Source organism: Ischnura elegans, chromosome 12 (genome assembly GCF_921293095.1).
Source record: "Ischnura elegans chromosome 12, ioIscEleg1.1, whole genome shotgun sequence".
Lineage (NCBI taxonomy): Eukaryota > Metazoa > Arthropoda > Insecta > Odonata > Coenagrionidae > Ischnura > Ischnura elegans.
Genome location: NC_060257.1, coordinates 40,535,187 through 40,555,747, shown reverse-complemented (window position 1 = coordinate 40,555,747; position 20,561 = coordinate 40,535,187). Strand labels below are relative to the sequence as shown.

The 20,561-nt window shown below is 37.6% G+C and overlaps 1 protein-coding gene and 1 long non-coding RNA gene across 3 annotated transcripts in view; one reads left to right on the top strand and one right to left on the bottom strand.

Annotated features, from left to right (window-relative positions):
- Positions 1–1,572: 1,572 nt before the first annotated feature.
- On the bottom strand, positions 1,573–11,813 carry LOC124169303 (5-formyltetrahydrofolate cyclo-ligase-like). The gene is made up of 5 exons (XM_046547871.1): positions 11,254–11,813; positions 11,038–11,165; positions 10,202–10,335; positions 6,078–6,345; positions 1,573–2,590 (listed from the first exon to the last, which is right to left on the bottom strand). The coding sequence occupies exons 1-4, from the start codon at positions 11,362–11,364 to the stop codon at positions 6,107–6,109; spliced, it is 612 nt and encodes a 203-aa protein (XP_046403827.1). The 5' UTR covers positions 11,365–11,813; the 3' UTR covers positions 1,573–2,590; positions 6,078–6,106.
- Positions 11,814–11,900: 87 nt separating this feature from the next.
- The window catches only part of LOC124169705, a 129,134-nt gene continuing 120,473 nt past the window's right edge, over positions 11,901–20,561 (top strand). The window contains exons 1-3 of one of the 2 annotated variants that reach the window (XR_006867210.1): positions 11,901–12,080; positions 12,484–12,614; positions 17,906–18,019. This is a non-coding gene — a long non-coding RNA (uncharacterized LOC124169705). Of the gene's footprint in view, positions 12,081–12,483; positions 12,615–17,905; positions 18,020–20,561 lie in introns of those variants that run through there. The other variant, XR_006867211.1, reaches the window with a different exon arrangement.

The window sequence follows — 20,561 nt, the reverse complement described above, 5'->3', positions numbered from 1 at the left end:
AACAGAGGGCCATTGCTGTAATAAACAGCAGAATTATACTTGGAGTCTTTATCTATTGTCAATAAAAAGAAAATCAAGTTACAGTTTGCATAAATATTCCTTGAAGCCATAATAACAATTCTGCACCTGGTATAAAGAGACAGTTTTTCAATACACTTTAGAGTATCACACAAGTTATTTTACAGTTTTGTACGTATGGAATGTGCACCAATTGATTCAAGGTCTAATTTATAGATTCTACAGGAATGGGTCTGCTTCTCCTGGTTTCATAAGAGTGAAAAATGTCATTCCATATGAAACTTACTGCATTTTTTTTTACATAAACAACACAATAAAATATATGCACTCACGGTACAGTAAACACAGTTTGTTAGAAGGAATGATGATGATAAGGAGGGTGTCAATCAAAGTGAATACCGAAGTATACAATTAGACATTGAGGTCCACGAAAAGTTTTCGTCAGCAAATAGAACTAAATATTTGCCACTTTCTCAACATATAAACTGGATGTATTTTCTGGGATTACACATTGACATGTTGGTTCATGAATTCTAACATTTTTCAAAATTTTTCTCACCGTTTGGGAGAAATATGTATGCCTTGATGATCAGTCAGCAATTTTGACCTAATTAGGAGAATAATTGTGGTATTTAAATAACCTTCAATGAAGTGTGCATGGATTATATAGTGCCTATAATATTTAATTGGGCTTTCAGCATGAGTTGTATCATCAGAAGTAACTAAAATTAACAATGATTATTACTATACAGCTGTTATTCGATAAACTGTTCGGGTCTGTTGAAAATTATTCCCAAAATATTGCCTGTCAAACACGTCACACTCATCTACAGCCATAATCCACCACTGTGCATCAGTAATGTAAGGAAAGAGTGACACTGCAGCCATAGTATAGATCACTAAGAAAATTATTATGAATGAGTTATAAAAAAAATTAAACTGTCTCTTTATCTATTTGGGTTTTTCGCTTCAGCAGAACAAATAGTCGAAACTATGTATGCTGAAATGTTGTCTCTAGCATTATTTTATTAATGAAGATAAGATAAAGTCCTTTCACATTGACCTGTATCCTAAACAAGAGCCAAATTTTGGTTTTAAAAGTTTAAGAGAAGTTCCATCTGATGATTTAATTTTAACAAGACATATTACATCCTTAGTTACCCTGTCATAACCTCAATTGGTGTAGTTAAGTATGTTCAGGTCTTCCACTTGGGCAAGAAGTGTATTGCTGCCTATATCTGGGGATTTAGGAACCGGAGGGCTGATAATGAACTTTCAGTAATGCCGGCAGCAATATTATTCCTGATCCAAAGCAAGACCTGAACAGCCACTAAAAGTATTTGCTGGGAGAGGATCAAAGTTCTGATAATATTGACTGAATTTCTGATTTTTAATGAATTCACTCATTTCATTTAGGGTTGAATTCTATAAGCTAAATCACTCTGTGACAGTTTTGACCTCCATATCACATGAACCAGTTTCATATAATCACGTAGACATCTAAACATCAACATTATGTCAAGTTAAACAAAGAGAGACAAAAGTAATGAGGGGTTGATTATAAAAATATTCAATTTATTTTTCTCTTTACAAATATCAGTAAAATTCATATCTTTCTCCACTTATAACATACACACAAACACTCTAATTTATCAACAATGCACCTTTTGCACTTCTCCTATGTGATGCACCAACGGAGATTCTGTTTTCACCATGGTGCCATTGCAATCGAATGATTGCAAAATGTTCCTTTTTCAACTCCCTTTCAATCCACAAAGCAAAGTTATGTGACTATTCTTTTTCAAAAACTTACACAGGGAAATGGCTGTTTGCAGGAGCATTGTCATGGTTGAGAAACTCCTCCAAAACTGAGTAGACCCTCTACACTAGCTTCCCTTTAGCTACATTCTCCCCTAAAATAAACCCCCAAGTAAAATTATTCTGGCGACAGTTAAACCATAATTTGTTAATCTTTGGCTAACATGTGTTTCAACATGCCCTCCAAAATATCAAAAACTTCATTACGCTCCCCATCTTCACATGTAACTGCACAAAATTTTTCCACATTCATTTGATGGGTTTTGGGCAAAGAGGGTTGGCCCAGGAATTGAATGACTTCTATTGACATGTCCCTTCGTTGGAATCAAGGATAACATTTTAAAAATACAGATCTATTCAAAGAAAGTGTCCTTCAAGGAGTATAAAAATAGGAACAGGATCTAATACACTTATACTGAGAATAAAACAAAATATCAATGCCATACACTGTTCTATAATATCAGACTAGGGCGGGAATTGAACTATTGACCTCTGGCTTCTCAGGCTACAGTACATTTCACTTGGCAACCCAGGCTCCATTGTTTTAATGGAAATTTTACCTAGGTTCACGGTGCTGAGTGTTGAACTTGTAGAAGCATTCCACAGCCATTGAAAGGTGCTATGCTGTACGTACTGATTCAGGAGAAGTTACTTAACACTGTCCTTGGGGAGAGGCTCCGTGTATATGAGCAACTTGTTTCAGCACAATTCATCCGATTATCTGCCGGCAACCAATGTACTCAAATCCTGAGAACTAAGAATATGGCAAGACATAAGTTACAGTAATTAACCAAATTACTTTTAATAAATTCGAGGTGATTGAATTGAAAAAAATATAACCTTAGGTGAATGACATAATGAAGATGGAACATTTTTATTTTTTTATTCAATAGTTTGTGTTGATAAGTTATGTAATGGTAAAGCAGACATAACAGTACTTTCAAATATGATCTCAGCAGCAAAGCAATTGGATAAACATGACAAAATTTATTTTATGAAAAAATAGGAGAAACATCCTGATCACAGTTAGCATAATACAAAACAGAGGCTATTTATATTAGTAAAATGATGACCAAAAATTCTTAAAGCTATTCCATCTCACAAAATATTCACACAAAAGTTCTATGATGAAATATTTAGGAAGTACTTTGATATGATCCGTGCAATATAGTCTGTGTATTTAACTATAGAGGTGAAGTTAGAATGGGCCAAGTGATAGTAAACACCATGCTCCCTAAGTTCAAGGAATATCTTCAAAATGTCTGTGGAATTATATGGGTAAATGAGTGTTGGAACAAGATCTACTGAGACTCAAAGCCATTACTCTTTGATATATCCTACTACTACTACTCCTATATATGCCTTATTTCCTTCTCATCGAGCCTCCATTTCTTATTCTTTTCCTTACCATTACACTCTCATCGATCAGCATTACTAAATATTAAATAGTGAAAACTGGATGAATTCAGGGCACAGATGTCAGTCCAGTTCGTGGTAATATTTTAATGAAGTCGTTTGTCTACTGAAAATATAACCAACATTCTTCTAGCTTTTTAATTTTCATTTATGAAATATGCAGAATTAATGTTCCAAGGCCATTTTACACGGATTAGACACTGCGCAGGTTAGTGCTGAAAACATGTTGAAATTGCGAGAATGTGAGCTTGGAATTAGAGCAGAATCTATATTGCCATCACACATCCATGCATGTGTTTTAGCAATTCACCGCTTTACACAACCTAATTTTGATTGTGTCTTTGTACATACATCAGATTGTGTACATATGTCAGATTGAGAGCACATGTCAGTTTGTGATTGCCTGTGAAAAACGGCCTTTACGATAGGTATTCTGAAATTATGAAATAGGTTGTATACCTTTGTTTATGAAATAATGACCTTTGATCATGTTATCAATATGATTTTTAAATGAATAACAACGATGACTCCCTGTTTTGATTAATATAAAAGACATTTTATGTTCCTAATCCTTTAGTACTACAGCCTCAAATCTATAATATGCAAAAATGACTTTGTGGGACTAAACTAAGATTGATCAGTGCTTAAGTTTCAGATGAAAAATTCAATAAGTCACTCTAAAGATGCATACATTCCACACTGATTCTGTGATGCAATTTGTATATAAATAATTTGAATTTCATAAAACTCAGGATTGAATTGAGAATGAAAAAGATCTTGCTTGCCTGCATTATGTATGCCCCACACATATGTTAGTGTTTGCCTACAATCAACTTTGTATCATGTATTTAGAAAGACGTTTATTCATGGACTGAGCAATGAGAAAAGAAAACCTAGAGAGCCTTTTAATGCTAGAAAATGCAACTTTGTCGAAAATTACTGAAAAACTCAGTAAGAAAGTGACAGTAGCAAAGGACATTATCCAGGAGAGGACTTTAGAATTGTAAAATATTTTGCAAAGATATCTTCAGTCTCTTTCATTGTAAAAATGTTTTACAGGTGCGCTTAAATGCAAATTATTATTTATGCATGTGATGATGTGGATGCCCACGACACTTGGGCTTTATGTATGGTGAGTGAACTTATAGTTCAGGGTGTATATTAATGTCACTGAGGAGAGTTTCCTTGTGATCAAATTCTTACGTAAAACACCCTCTGTCTTGAAATGTATCATCGAAATTAAAAAAACTACATTATCTGCACTACTTGTTTCATTTTCTGCCCTTGGTCAATGACCCTTTTGTACCAAAGGTCGCCTATAGCTGACGAGTATTTTCATACTCAAAAGACCTAACGTCAGTGGCGGATACAGATGGGGGGTGCAGGGGGCGCGCGCCCCCCCCTTGTGGTTCCGCCTGTATTGCCGAACATTGCAAAACCACAATTGTAACTTTTTTATATCATAAGATGGCATTGTCTTTTAAGTGTTTATAATCACTTAAAATAAAATTTTCATATACTTTGCCTGTGACTTGATCATCTTTTATTACGATAAAAGTAAAGACAACTCAAGATATGTTGCGCCCCCCCCCCTTGAGTTTTTTCTGTATCCGCCACTGCCTAACGTCGGATATAGCCAGCGTGGTTTTTTCAATGCAAACAAACAGGTGTCTGGAGGAAGAGTTCTCGGGTTTCCAGCCGGGTCCAAGGGTTTTTCTGCACCGACGTTTCGAAGGCTAAGTCTGTCATCGTCTTCAGGGTGAAGGGTGTGTCCGCCTTATATACCTTCGCATTGGGTTTAGGTGGGCTCTGATTGGTCGACGGTCGGACCAATGCGTGTCCTCTCCCCCTTCAGTTTTTTCAGGGCTGGTTTCCACGCATTCATGGAAACCCGAGAACTCTTCCTCCAGTCTATCGCCGGGAAAACCTTAGATCCTTCGAACAGGTGTCGTCTGGAGCCGACACAGGGGAAGGGAAGTGACGGCTGAGGTAGCAACAGATGGAGATTCAAGCTTTGCCCGAGACCTAACTTAGTGAGACCTTAGTGACACTCCTCGGCAATTAGGTCAGACTCTCCTACTCATTTAAGATCCTTCTCACAGCAGGAATCCATTGTGAGGAGGTTATGTATATTGTCAATGGTTTTCGCAAAAAAATGTTTTGTTGCATAATCCAATTACGTATTTAATACTTTGAAATGAATTGGAAATAAAGAAATGAACTTTACAAAGTTTTATTTCTTTATCTCCAATATGGAGAGGTTTCACAAAGTAAAGCCAGAAGGTATCATTTTTATTTTGAAATGAATTCTTCATTTTTTATGTTCACAAGCAACTTTTAAACAAACATTTTAGCGTTACTATTAATGGAATGCTGGAGCTTAAGTCGTAGTGCCTCGTGTTTAGTAACTTTGTTCTAATCAACACTAGAAATCTGTTTTAAATTCTACGATGCTTAAAAAAATATTAGTGATTCTTATAAGCAATTTTAAAAGGTGATTTTTAAGAAATGTTTCCCTGAGCTCTGTGCCACATGCATGCATTGGTAATCTTTAATCTTAGACGATGTAAAACTGCTGACTACTCGTATAGAATCTAGCTCCCTGTGACATCATGTGAAGTGGCATCGCATGGGTGCCAATCTGGCCTTTTTCAAATGAGGTTAAAATTGGCTATTAACATTTGTCTAAACTGAGATTTCTAAAACCATATGATTTGTATACTATGAATACACTAATGTTGGATGACGAATCGCAATCAATGCCTTTCATTTTCTTTGATGAAGGAAACTACCCTATAGATATGAAAGTAAAACAGGTAAGTTACCTCTCACATTACGTGTCCACTTAGGCCTCCTATAAGTCATTGCTTACACTATCACAGCTCACAACATGATCCAAAACAATATCATGATCATCAGTTGGTATGTCTTCAAAAATCTGTTCGGCAAAAGCAAGACCAACTTTAATTGGAGGTTTGGCTTGCTTTTCACAACATTGCCCCAGGTAAGTGTCGTAAAAAGCTTTTCCACGTCCCAACCTTTTTCCATCTTTGGTGAATGCTAGCCCAGGAATGAATATTAAATCCAGTCCACCTATGAAAATAAAATACACAGTTAGAATGAAAAACAGATACACCTGCCCTTGCAAAAAAATTAACATCAATAATAAACTGGTATGATAAAATTTGAATGGAAAAAAATGGAGTAAAATATATAAGCTCCAGTGATGCTTCATACAAGATGTAGCACTTATGAAAATTAGGATGAGAAATAGAAGGATATATAAATTGTAATGAGGCCATAGAAAAAGTGATGATAAAGAGAACCTTAATTTCTCTAACAAGTTAGGTACTGGCTGATGATCGTAACTACCAACAGTGCAAGGGCGTACCCAGAATAAAAGCTAGAGGGGGGCAAGCAGTGGTCGTTCACGTTGTAACGTGGGATAGGTTAACCCTAATACGGGCAAGGTGAGTCTCTTGGACTCATCGCATCACATTTTTGAGAATTTTATTATGTTATTGAAATGTCAGCATGTTGTAATTTTTTTACTTCTTCTAATGGTACATTTCCTATAAATTAGAGTAATTCAAGCTTCTTTCGGAATCAAAGTAACTTAGATATAATTTTTTTTCCCTGAATTCCCACAAATCCGGGCAAGGTGAGTCTGTTTGCACGAAATGTAAAAAGTAATGTGCATTTTACAAATATTTGGTTTGAATTGTCAAAATAATGTAAAATTATCACTATGTACATGTAACGATAAATATTTGTTGTTTTATGCAGTGAAAACAGAAACAATTAGTCAAAAGAATCCACTGTACTCGCTGTTTGACTATGTATGAAATTAATAACTAATGTAAAACTTTTGTTAAACAAATAATAATCAATTTTATATTAAATGATTCTAAGAAGCACAATATGTACAATTTGATGTGAAAAGTAATATTTTTCACTGTTTAATAGTTTAAATTAAAAGCAAAAGTTAAAAGAGTCCATTGGACTCACCTTGCCCGATTACATCAGGAAAATATGTTGCCCGTATTAGGGTTAAGGAAACCAAAATTTCAAGAAAATTACAACAACGCTTTTTTAGTTTTAAAAATTATTTGCTCGAAAAAATCATATTAGTTACATGTTTTATATCACTTTTCTTGTATTTAAAGAACTTTTCAAAACTTTTGTTTTAAACTAAATTTAACTTTTGATTCTATGGGGGTAGCCTCCCCCTCAGCTCCCCGCTGGATATGCCCAAGCAACAGTGGTAGATTTTATACCAAGGGCGTACCCAGGATCAAAACTAGGAGGGGCAAGCCATGGCTGTTTAAGTTGTAGGTAATATTTAAGCATGGAAAAGGTGAATGAAATCAACATTTTAAGGAAACTGCAACAGCTCTTTATTAGTTTTTAAAATAATTTGCTTGAAAAAATATTATTTTCCTTAAAGACATTTGTGATTTTTCGTTCGGGGGGGGGGGGGGGGGGGGGGAGGGGGGGCAGCTGCCCTATCCTGCCCCTCGCTGGGTACCCCCATGTCCTATAATCTGTTCAATTTATCTTTGTGGGTGAGCTGGTATGGCTAAAGCAAGTGGGGGTGAGGGAAAGGAAAGTTTCTCAACATGTGACTTTCTGCCAATCAGAAGACAGTAGTCATGATTTGGTGCTTTGGAAATTCAGTCAATCTCAGTCCTCCGCCATATTAACATCGTGAGCAGTGTTGCCAAACCTCACGCATCCCCCTTGCATGTCTCTAAATCCATATTTCTCCGAATACAGTCCCCCTCTGAATGAACTCATCCCCTTATTTTGAGGCTTCAGTTTTGGGAAAAGAATTAAAAAAATGCAAAGGAATATCGTCATCCTTTTACTTTTTCCACTGGCATTTTTGGGAAGAAAGGGAGGACTGTATTCAGATAAATACGGTATGCCTTTCACCAACGGTGCAGTGTTCAGCAAGGTAGCTGACAATGTCATCGGTTTATGTGAAGGGATAATCCTCAATACCTTCCAAATGAGAAGGTATACTGTCTCGCTGCTGGGCCTGGGTCTGTGGTCGCCCATGACTCACACATTTTCAATGAGGAGAGGGTAAGTTTCCCGACATGCGACTTTCCATCTGCCAATCAGCAGAAAGTAGGTGTGGCTTAGTGCTTCGGAATTCAGTCGCTCGCAGACCTATGCTGTGTTAACATCGTGAATCTGCTCGTGGTGCAGAGTTACCAAACCTCATGTGTTCCCCTTGCATGCCTTTAAGCACCGTATTTCTCCGAATCTATTCCCCCCCTCTAATTTTGTGGCTTCAGTTTTGGGAAAAAACTTTGAAAATTGCAAAGGAATATAGCCACCATCAGAGGCGGATGCAAACATATGGGGGGCGCAGGGGATGCGCGCGCCTCCCTTGCGTGGCCGCCTTCATTGCCGAACATTGCAGAACCACAATTGCAACTTTTTATATAATAAGATGGCATTGTCTTGTATATGTGTATCATCAGCTTGAATAAAAATTTCAAAAATTTTTTCATGTAACTTGATTATTTTTCATTACGATAAAAATATTGGTTGGTCAAAATATCTTCTGCGCCCCCCCTCCTCCCTAAGTGATATCTGTATCTGATACTGGTCACCCTTTTACTTTTTCCACATGCATTTTTAAGAATAGATGAATAGATTAGATTTTTTTAGCATCTAGGCCCCAGTGATGTCACGTGGAGTGGCATCGCATGGCCGCCAATCTGGCCATTTTCAAGTGAGGTTAAAATTGACAGTTAACATTTGTCTAAATTGGGATTTCTAAAACCAAATAATTTGTATGTATGCTGGGAAAAGCAAGTGTGACGTCATTCTGGTTTCAGCTGCCACCGCGTGAAGCCACCTTGGTGTGAGGCTATGAGCGCCAATATGATGCAGGCTGCTAGCAGGTAGCAGAGTACCCTGCTACATAGTAGGTAGCGCTTGGCTTAAATAAGGATTATTAATACCCTATCAAACAAGGGAAACTTTCTCACCAAAGGCAATTTTAATAGGTGATTATTAAGAAATGTTTTCCTGAGCTCTGTGCCACATGCATGGATTGGTAATCTCAGATGATGTAAAACTGATGATGTCACGTGGAGTGGCATCGCATGAGCTACAATCTGGCCTTTTTCGAATGAGGTTAAAATTGACAATTAACATTTGTCTAAACTGGGATTTCTAAAACCAAATAATTTTTATATTATGAATACACTAATGGTGGGTGACGGATCTCAATCAATGCCTTTCGTTTTCTTTGATGAAGGAAACTACTCTATTATAGTTTTGCGAGTACTGGCCCATGTTGCTCTGATGACTGTGTGGGGTTTCTCTATTCGCTCCCAACCATCACATCGTAGGTGTTGCTTAGAGAGCTTATTAGCATAGCTCCATATTTAATGAGAAAGATGCATGCATCACACAAACAACCAACAGGGTCATGAGGCCTGAGTACAAGATAATATAACTAATACTACATATGAAATAAAAAATGGAAAAGCATTTCCACAGTGGGATTTTCAAGTTTGTTTGATTGAATATTGTCAATAGTCTGGGATAAGTATGAATGCTGAAACAAATTAGAACATTTTATATTTTCTGTATATGCATTCATACAAGGCAATGCAGTTACGCGGTCAATTTTCGCATCTATTCATTAACACAATCGTGTATCCTATAACGAGGCTTTTAAACTGTCACAAAATCTTGTCTACTCATCGGGATAATGGCTGAAATAGTGAGAATTAGAGACACATTTTGTTGGAGAGAATAAGGCTATAATCAATCTCATTGAAAATTCAATTGAGCTCAATATTGCAAAATGTTATTCACACAAATGATGCCACACTAATGTTAGAACTGTATGGATAATCATAAGTACAAACCTACAAACAAAGTTATATAGGTACCTACTAAACAGAAAATCAGATAAATTTACCTGTATCTAGAGCATTTTCCCTCGCCTCCATTAAACTTGGCTGCTTTATATTCCACTTAGTTAAAGGAAGTCTTTCCAGATCATCCATGGAATGTAATTTCACCATATCCATATGGATTTTGTCAAAGCTATACCTAATGATTTAAGGAAAAAAATCATCAACACTCAAAAGGCATTAAATAAGACAGGGAAATAGTTAAGCAAATAAATTCCAAAGCTTAGCACCACTCATTAGTTAACAGCTTACAAAGGATAGTAAAGTACGTGAAACAAGGAAATACTTCAAATTGTGTTCATTGCATCTGATAATGAATTCCATTCCTCGTATTAAATTAGGCAGTTTTATTTGTGCTCAAAAATAACAGGCAGACATAATCAGGGAATACCAATGACCTCGTTTCTCTGTACAAAAAGGATTACTGGTTACACCTTATGATGTGTCTGTTACAATAATATGGTACATTAAGGGGTGTTCTTCAGTAATAGATCAAAATAATTTGGGAGCATAGCCAGTGCTCTGTCTGATGAAGGAAAATGAATTGGAAATAGAAAGTAAACATTCTTTGTCCATTCAAAATTTCAACCACATTATAGAAGAATTCAACAGATATTATGAAGTTTATATTAAGACCACTATGAACTAATGCTGGCACCGGAAAATATGTTAAAAATCGATTCACATTGCGGTCTACTGCAAACAAACTTGGATGTCCAATGATTTCGCTGTAATACACTGAGAGAGGTCATAGTATCCGTTTTCATAAGTAGTTCACCAAGATATTAAACGTATCAAAGTGACCAAGGCTTTATATGTAGTAAAAGACAAGCATTTTTACCGGGGAATGAAGCATGTTTTTCCGAGGTTAAATATTGCTTCCATGATTGTTGTGGTGTTTATCTCTTCGTCGGTGCTCACGTAAATGGATATTCTCTCGCTATTCTTCAGTAACTCACTCTTAATGATCTGTAATATACTATATGCATAATGGAGGGTAATGACGTACATCGGATGCAGTAAGATAATACTTAAAGAAATTCAGAGCAAGCAAAACCTTGTTGGCAACAAGATGAGATTGATGAAATTTTTCTTTCGAAGTAAGAGCAGCTATTTTCTTCTTTACTTCCTTCCGAAGAGCCCTTTTGGCAAGATTAATACTTGCCATTGTGTTTTCATTATTTATATAACAAATCTGATACTGATGTACAAAATCTTCTCCGATCGTACAAGCAGTAATTCAACAATATTAAAATTAATGCATGTAAATTACAAAAAACGGTGCCACAAATGAATCCTTAGAATGTTAAAAAATAATGAGTACAGTTATTTCATTTTAAGAAATGATACGAATTAATATTCGTGAATAACATTCAAATAATAAAATTTTATATGCAAATGAACAAGAAATAAACATTAGAAATCAAGCACATGACCCCAAGTTTAAGATATTAAAAGTGACCACAAGCAATGACGTGGCTTCGAATATCTGCGGAAAACATAAAATGATGATGCTGGTGAATGATAACTTCAAATCGAGGTTCAGCATGGGTCATCACAACAAAAACAAACACAACAAATTTTTTAAAAAGTTCACAACCTATCGATTCACGACTTTGATTCAATAGGTCGAACGTTTCGATACGACGAGCAGCCGGCAGCGTCGCCGCTTCGTGCTCCCAGCGTGTCCCAGCGATTCCGATTCAGTTCGCTCACAACTTGCTTTGTGGTAGTGTGACCGTGTGTGTGTGTGTGGCTTTGTGAAAGTTTTTAGGTGTTTTATGCCGCTCAATTTTGGCCCATAGGCCTTCGAACCACTCCGTTTTTGCGCAAGAATCAACATTGAAGATGGATACAGCGAAGAACGAGTGAAATTTAAGTCTGGTGAGTGGGAATAGTGGACTGCGAAAGAAATAACCCCATGTGTCAGTCCGCGAAATTCAAAGTGACATGTCCTTACTTATCTCTTGTTACCCTGTGTTTATCAGCTTTCGAGGTACTCACTGAATTCACGGAGGCTTGTGTTGAAGCTAGAGGAATGTGTTTTAAGTGAACATTAAATTTTGTGTTCTAGATTTCAGGTGTAGGATTTAAAAGTCTTAAAATTACCCATGCTGTTGTGCGGTTTTTACTTTTAAAGCGATGGATTGACATTTATGTTATGTGCCTGTAGGAATTGGAAAACCCTAAAGTAGTTAGTTAGCGATAGAGTATCGTTATTGAACTGTGAAATAGATGTAATTTAGTTGCTTTGGATTATAGCCCCTTTCAATGTTTCTATTAATAGGCGTTTGAAGCCACCTAGCTGTGAGAAAACGATGCTGTTCGTGTTTTTCGAAGAGAGTTTGGTGAAAATTGTCGTAGGGTCCAGAGAGTTGGAAGATGAAGTCCAAAAGGGCCTCAACGACATCGAAAACGGTAAGTGCTGATGTTTCTATTTACTATGATAAATAGTGCTATTCACTGTCAAAGTCTAGACATTTTTGACCTTATGACATAATTATGAAATTGATCTCCAATTTTGGTTTTTGAATGACATGTCTACCTGCCTGTCAATGTTTTGATTTGAAAAGGCATAACCAATAGTGCGTGCCGGAGTAGTTTTCATGTGAATGTTAGGTAGCATATCTTTGCTCCATAGTTTATTCCATTCTTTATTATCATCTTGTAATCCGCATATTCTCAGTATTTTTTCCTGTGTTGAGCAGGTACCAGTCATATAATCGTATAATGACTGGCATTTGATTTCACTTTCCCTGGTGATTTTTAATGCCACCCTATCAACTAAACACTGGTAAAAATGCAAACTTACCGGACAAGCTTTTGACTCGTCTATTCTTTGCTGTCCTCATATGTGAACCAGATAGCCGAAGAAGAGCGAGTTAAAATTTTATCTCGTGGATTGTTTTGACAATTAAATATCTATGACAGGCTGCGTTTTTCAGTTACATTGGCGTTCTCATCTAGTTACCTAAGTCGGTATTACATTGTTGGGTACGTAGGTTTTATCGATTTCATCAGTGTGATTGCTCACGTGATCGGGATATACATATTGATCCCGTAAAATAAACGTAATCGACGGCACAGATTATTTTACTTAACCTTAAAATATTTTAGTTTTTATTGTACGGCAATAGTGAACTCATACAAATACATTATCATTTGCTTTGACAAACAGTAAGCATGCAAGTTTCCATGCCCACTAAATTTTATCCTAGCTGCATTTATTGTTGCATTTTAAGTTATGACGGCGGCGTATTTCTGACAGAATTCTCGGTAGAATATTTAAGGACGATAATAATTTTTAGAATTCTGTTTTTTTTAAAGTATGATAACTTAATAAACTGCGTAGCAATCCAATCGCAGCTATAGTCGAAGCGGCTCCTTGGTGTGTGCATTCTTCGCTAACTGCGGGATTCCCCGAAATGCTTTGTTCGCCCTTGGAAGTTCGCCGCGGAGTCACCCGGCTTTCTGTTGGGATCACCGTCCGGTGCCTTTTGGCCGTGATTTCGGCCTTCTGTTCCGCTATTTTCAACCCCGCTCGCTGCCGAGTTCCTACCAGCCGGCTGGCCGTGTCCTTCGGCGGCAAGCATAAGGAAAGATTCGCATTTCCTCTTCCAGCATACATTACCGGTGATGAACGAAGTCGCAATATCTACGTATAGTTTTACTACGTTTTATTACTTTTACCTCGTAAAAATTGTGAATGAAAACGGCATTCTTTTTCTACCGTCTTGTCCGAATATAATTAGAGGAGATTGTACTCCTATGTGTTCAGTACACCAAACGATGGTGCAAATGTCACATACAATTTGCACTTTTACTTGGTTCTATTTCCTTACCCAGTATAATCAGTGTATATATTCTAGCGTGTAATCAGCCGCTAATAATGAAGTTATTTAGGTAATCTTTATCATCAAAGCAGTCGAGGTGTCTTAAGTTCATAGTGTATTTGTTTTGTTTTCCGCCATTTTCTATCCAGTAGAGATTCTTTAAAATTCCATTACTCTGGTGCATCAGCAATAACTACCTTCCCTATCTGCAATGAGTAACTTTACTGCCGCGGTATTCGGCTGAGGGTGATTCTCTCTCCAAGAATTCATTCCCATCTGTGTTACTTTTATGCAAGATCACGCTGTCAGGGTTTACGTTGTTTACGTTGGCATTGGTTAAAAAAAGGCATATTAGAAAACACAAAACTTTTGTCAATTTTTTCCTCAAAATTTATAGCATGTACATTCGTAACCAAGACAAAAATTGAGAGAGATATTTTGCCTAACGGATAGATATGGAATTTATATTTCCCCCGACCTATAAAAAACTGAAATAAATGCTAGTCGTAATTTTGTTTGAGCATTTGCTTTTCATATGTTAACGACTGGTGCCCTTAAACCCCCTGCCAGGCGCCTTTTTAGGCGGCACGCGGGGCAGTATGTAGATATAGACCAGTTCCATGCATTTCATCCTGTCGGTCTTCCCTTCCATCTGTCCATTTATGTTAATTTCCATTGGACCATCGTGTCTCTTAATTTGGCCAATTAAATACCCAAGTTTTATAAAAGACTTCTCTCTCACTATTCATAGAATCTGCATTACTCACACGATATCTCCCACTGATCTTAATTATTCTTCTATAACACCACGCACGATAGCTTCCACTCTTGATTTATACGCTGCTGTTATCGTCTTTGCCCTTTTACCATAGAAAGTCAGGTTCTTATATGTATAGATGAAGAGGAAATGTATAAATATTATGACGAGGTCAGAGTTTCAAAAATAATTACATCAATGGCCATTTACGCCACAACAAGCAATGTAGCCTGGATACAATGCAGTAGGCATGGAGACATGCTGATTGTTTGGCAAGTCAAATACAGTAAAATCTATGATACAAATTTTTGAGACAAAATTATTGTAATTGAAATAGAGGTAGGTAAATGCTGGGAAGTGCTGGCTCTTTTCTAAAGTCACTAGATGACAATGAAACGGACGCTTACGAAAAAGACATGATACGACTGTACAAGACTCTTTACGTAATGCAGACGCCGGAAGCGTATGAAGTGTTGTCAAATTAATGCTTAAGGTATAGAACGGGCAGTGTGCAAATTCTGTAATGTTCGTACACCGACGCTCAACTTCGTTAAATTTCTCCTTTTGAAATAACTCAGTTTTTGTTTTATTTCAATTTTATACACCTCCGTTTCAGAATCAATATTCAATTTCATGATCGGCTTCGATTTTACCGTATAAATGTGCTACACTTTCGGCACATTTCCCCCCATATCAATATACGAAGGCAATATTCGAGGAACAAGTGTTCAACAAAAACTGATAGGGAAAACCTCGGATTTAATGTATGGAACAGGTACCAAGTAAGTGAAGCAGAAGAATTTCATGGCCTTGTACAAAATATTTGCTTATACATGAAGGTTGAAGGGATAGGGGCGTCAATCTTAGGATTGCTTACCATTAAAGAATACCGGTGTATTTTTCCTACGTACAGGTTCATTCGGTCTTATTTTCGAAAATGCCGGCACCCGATTTAATATTGTGGGGAACGGCCATTAGTTTATCGATACTTCCACTGCACAAAGGCTCAACAATCGCCCGCCGAATCAAAAAGCTCATGTCTCATGTAGTAGTCCAACAATAAGAATACGATCAGCTGGCAGTAGCCACAACATAAACTCTCTCCTCCAATACTCCAAGCTTCGGAGATGAGCGTTTGTACTTCGGCTATTGCCAGCTGAGCGCATTCGTATTGTTGGGCTACTCAATAAGAGGTTTTTATTCGTTGTGCGGTTATTGAGCGCATACATGGGTGTACCTAGCGAGGGGCAGGGGGGAGGGCAGCTGCCCCCCTAGAAGCAAAAATTGCATAAGTCTTTAAGCAAAATCAGTACGGAATGTAAAGGAAAGTATTCAACAAATTTTCTTTAAACTCACGAAAAATGACATGTTAGTATGACTATGTCATTTATAAAGATATGTAACTAAAAACTGTAAAGATATGTAACTAAATTAAAACTTTTTTTCAAGGAAATAATCTCATAAATCCCATGGCTTGCCCCCTCCCCCCCCCAGTTATGATCCTGGGTAAGACCTTAAGCGCATATGCAGTGGAGGTATCGTTATCCCACTACGTATTCAATGAGTTTGTGTTGGATTTTCCCGTTCCTGCTTTCCCGCTGTGCACTTTTTGCGCATAATAGGCGGAAATATCTCCTCCGCCGCCTCAGGTCGGAGACCCCAGGCGGCCGCCGTCTAGCTGACCTACCGCTACTACGAAGCAGACCATAGGGATCTTCACTCAATGGTGTTGCTAGTAGGCTCTGGATCATGGGTGCTTCTCGGCAGAAAACCTTTTACCTGGGTATCCCCTCTTTCCTTCTCAATGGGACAAGTTGGTAGCCAGGAATTTTTTCGTGCCCACTAGGTAAGGGTGTACATACTAGTGACGGCATAAACGACTCTTTTTTTGAGCCATCTCACCGCTCACAGCACACTCCAGGGAGCCTCTTCCACAGTGCGACTAATTGTTAGCTAAGCCTTTCTGGATTATTGTGTTGGGGGGGGGGGAGTGGAAATTGATTTGGGGGGGATTTCTGAACGAACATTTAAAACGAAACATTTCCTAGGTCACAATTTGAAATATTTATTTCAAATCAATCGCATATTGTTTCTCGGGTTTCCACCGGTTGATGTTTTCCATGTCTCCCGACATTTCTCGCAGCGACTTACTGTTCATCCTCCGAGAATCTTCCTATCTTCGGAAGATCCCCTGAGGATGTCCGTCGGGAGACATGGAAAACATCAACCGGTGGAAAGCCCGAGAAACTATTCTGCAGCTGATACGCCGGGAAAACCTAAGATCATACATCAATCACATATTGCATAATCACTATGCTTAACATGTTATATAACTTAGGCACCATTTCTGCCGATGCGTTATATCTTTCATGGAAGACGTAAAATATATTCCGTCTCCTGTGCTTAAGAGATGGCGACAATTTTAAAAATTCCGTTGCATCAAAATATTCTCTCCGAAACTACCTGTAAAACGGGGTGAATAGAAACAATTTTCAACTTTGGTTTGAAATTCTGCATATTTGTAGTTTTTCCATATAAACAATTTTTTGCCGAAACACAGGTCTCTGTTAGACCTATTTGTTTATAGTATTTAATTTTTTAAATTTTATTTGATTTTAAAGAAAAAAAATAAAACATGGTGTTTCTATTCACCCTGCAAATGGTGGTGAATAGAAACAGTACTACGATTTCATGTTTTTTCTATTGAAACGAATCGGGGGTGAATGGAAACAGTTAAATATGGTATTTTTAATTTGTAATGGACAAATACAAATTTATTTCTCAACATAATCATTTTATTCAGTACATAAACAAAAGAAGTTACATGACTGTAAGTAAACAAATTAAATAGGTAGACAATTACCGTATTTAACTAGATTAAATTATGATTATTTTTCCCCCTTTTTTATAAATAAATTTTGAGATCAGACCGGTCATCTTTGAAAAATTTTTCTTGCGGGGTGAGTAAAACACCTGGTATGATATGTTTCTATTCACCCCATAAATTCTGAAAACCTAACCTAAAAAATATGAATAATTTTTGAAATAATATTGTTAAAGTTAAAGCTTAAAATAAGCCTGAATTTTTTATATGAATAATTAAACTATGTTTTTTACAGCTATTTACTTCTACGAACACTACGTATTCTGACTTACCTGGGAAGTTCAAAGTGGATAAAAAAACAAGAATCACGTGGTAAAATTCAACATGACAAACAAACAGGATCCAGTGCTGCCAACCAAACAAACCATTATTTCACTTTCAGCCGAAAGTGTACCAACCTAAAAAAATAATAGTTGCCGTTATTTACCCATAGTCATGTAGGAAATAGATTATACATAAAAAGAAAGAAGTTTCGTTTCTATTCACCCCAATGTTTCTTTTCACCCCGTTCTACAAAAAAAATTTATTTTTGTCTCGCATAATTTTCATAAATTTGTCGTTGACGAAAACTTTTACGTGAGCATATTCAACTCTCTTTCTTTCACGATGCAAGGAAAACGCGGGAGATAGAATTACGGTAAGGGTCATATGAGATTACTCAGAGCAATACACAGAAAATGAATCAGGAGAATCTTTCAAGCGACGCGACGTGAAAAGGTAAGCAGTGGGCTACCTGCGAAAAGTGCCATGTGCTCCCTTTAACCCGACGATGAAATATTTTCCCACCGAATAAAATAAAATGTACTCTTCTATGGTAGTTTAATCCCTTAAATAATTGCATTTAGTAATAAACTCGGCCATAACCAGGGGTGTTTGGTGCCGGAACGCGTCGGTACGCCGTTCCGGCACTGGTTAACGAAAGGTATAATAGTCAAATAACTCTTGTATCAATTTTGTTGTCTCAAAATTTCTAATACATACATTCCTAACCTAAACAATAAAAAAATGATGTGTAAATAATAACTTGTGAGGAAAAATCGGGTGCGGATCCAGGATTTCCTTCTGGGGGGGCACAAGGATACTTCGTCATACAAAACGAGCGCAATGATAATGGTACCGTATTAAAAATCGTACATATTTTTTATGGGTCTGGGGGGGGGGGGCGCGCCCCCCCCCCCTAGATCCGCCTATGTGAACAATACACACAGAGACGTATTTCACTTCTAAAAAAAGTTACAGAAATTGCGTTCCGGTGCTAAAATTAAACTATTACAGGGCACTTCGATGCAGTGGCGCAGCGAGGGGGGGTTTTGGGGGTTAAAACCCCCCCAGAGTTCAGAAATTTTTTAAGTTAAACCCATTTTACTTAATTGGATTAATATTACTTATTGAATTTTGTAAGGACTTATAAAATATAACTCAGAAAGTCGTAAAACTCAATATTTATCCTACTTTTTTTCTGGGAGGGCTCCCGCACCTCCAGCTTGCCCTGGCGGGTATGCCATACCTTCAGACCCCAACGTATTAGTTGCACCTAAAACCCCTCCCAGCCTTAATTCCTAGCTGCGCCCCTGCTTCGATGAGCCTCGCACGGAGCGGGTCCGACTTCCACCGCACACGACTCCCGCCGCGCACAATGAGCGCATAGGACTCATGTGCGGAATGAGTCGCAACTCACCAAATAGGACTCTCGCCTCACAGCTCATTCTGAGTTGCTCATTGGAACTGACTCACTCGCACAGTGCCCATCACAAGTACGTACGGGGAGGGTATTCTTTCGAGTTTACACAGCATGCGTGAATGCTTGTTCATTTATTAGAGCATTTATTGGGTTTCTTTGGACGACGAATCAATGACTCGTGAACGGTCGTACTTTATCTTCTTACGCTAGTAATTACTAGTGTAGGGCTTAACGTTCTCACCTCGTGATTTAAAAAAATTGTATGCTTGACAGACACTCCTCAACATTTTCCTGTAACGCCTCCAATGTATTCCCAAAATTGGTAAATTGTTACGCCAGCTCCAGTTTTTGAAGCTCCACTTTCAATTATCATAATTATTATTAAAGTATTTTACCGATTAAGGTAGGTTTCCATGGAGTGCCTAGGAAGAATTCCGGGAGCCTCCCCTTACATCATGCGCTTCCCTCTTCAATTCACAATAAGACCACTCCCTTTTATTCTATCTAAAAATCCTATTCTTTTCCTTCCCCTCCCTTGTTCACCTAACATTCTTCCCTCTAACACTGTTTTCAACATCCCATCCCCGCAACGTACTCGCTCCATCCATACCTTCTGTCTCCTCCGTATCTCATCTAAAAGCTGCCTCTGCTCACCCACCATGTCCAGCACTTCGTCGTTCCTCCTCCTCCTCTCCGTCCACTTCACCTTCTCCATTGTTATGGATCGAAAATTTGTATCTAAAGTCACCCGAGGAGGTCATAAATATGTGTTTGGGGTTCTAATGCTGGTATGAAAAATTTGATGTTTTGCCCACCTAAAATCGGTACACTGCGCAGCGCAAATCGCCTTCGTGTGACTCTTCTTCCAGCAAAAATTCAGGTTTCAGTATTTCCGGCAGTCGTTGAATGTGTGTTATTTATGCAATGTACACTTTCAATGGTCTCGTAACCTAGGAGTCGGAAACCCTCTGTCTTATGGACTATTGACCTGCGAGTTTATTTACCACATTTAACTACGAAAGTATTGAAGTTCGATGTTATTGTGAAAATGTTGTATAAAATCTTATTTCTAGGTTTATTGGAATGGCATGTTTAATGGTTTTATTTGCTAAGTAGACTACGGAGCCCACGGGCCCGTAATTGTGGCCGAATCCTAGTAATTTCTTGAAATCGTTCTAATCATCAAATTTCCATAGAATCATTGTGGTAA

What these genes read in the sequence shown, in the direction of transcription:
- LOC124169303 (XM_046547871.1), bottom strand. Translation starts at nt 11,364, where the DNA reads ATGGCAAGTATTAATCTTGCCAAAAGGGCTCTTCGGAAGGAAGTAAAG. An exon ending in CTCATCTTGTTGCCAACAAG is followed by an intron (nt 11,166 to 11,253) that starts GTTTTGCTTGCT and finishes AGTATATTACAG; the next exon opens with ATCATTAAGAGTGAGTTACT. An exon ending in AAAACATGCTTCATTCCCCG is followed by an intron (nt 10,336 to 11,037) that starts GTAAAAATGCTT and finishes TTAAATCATTAG; the next exon opens with GTATAGCTTTGACAAAATCC.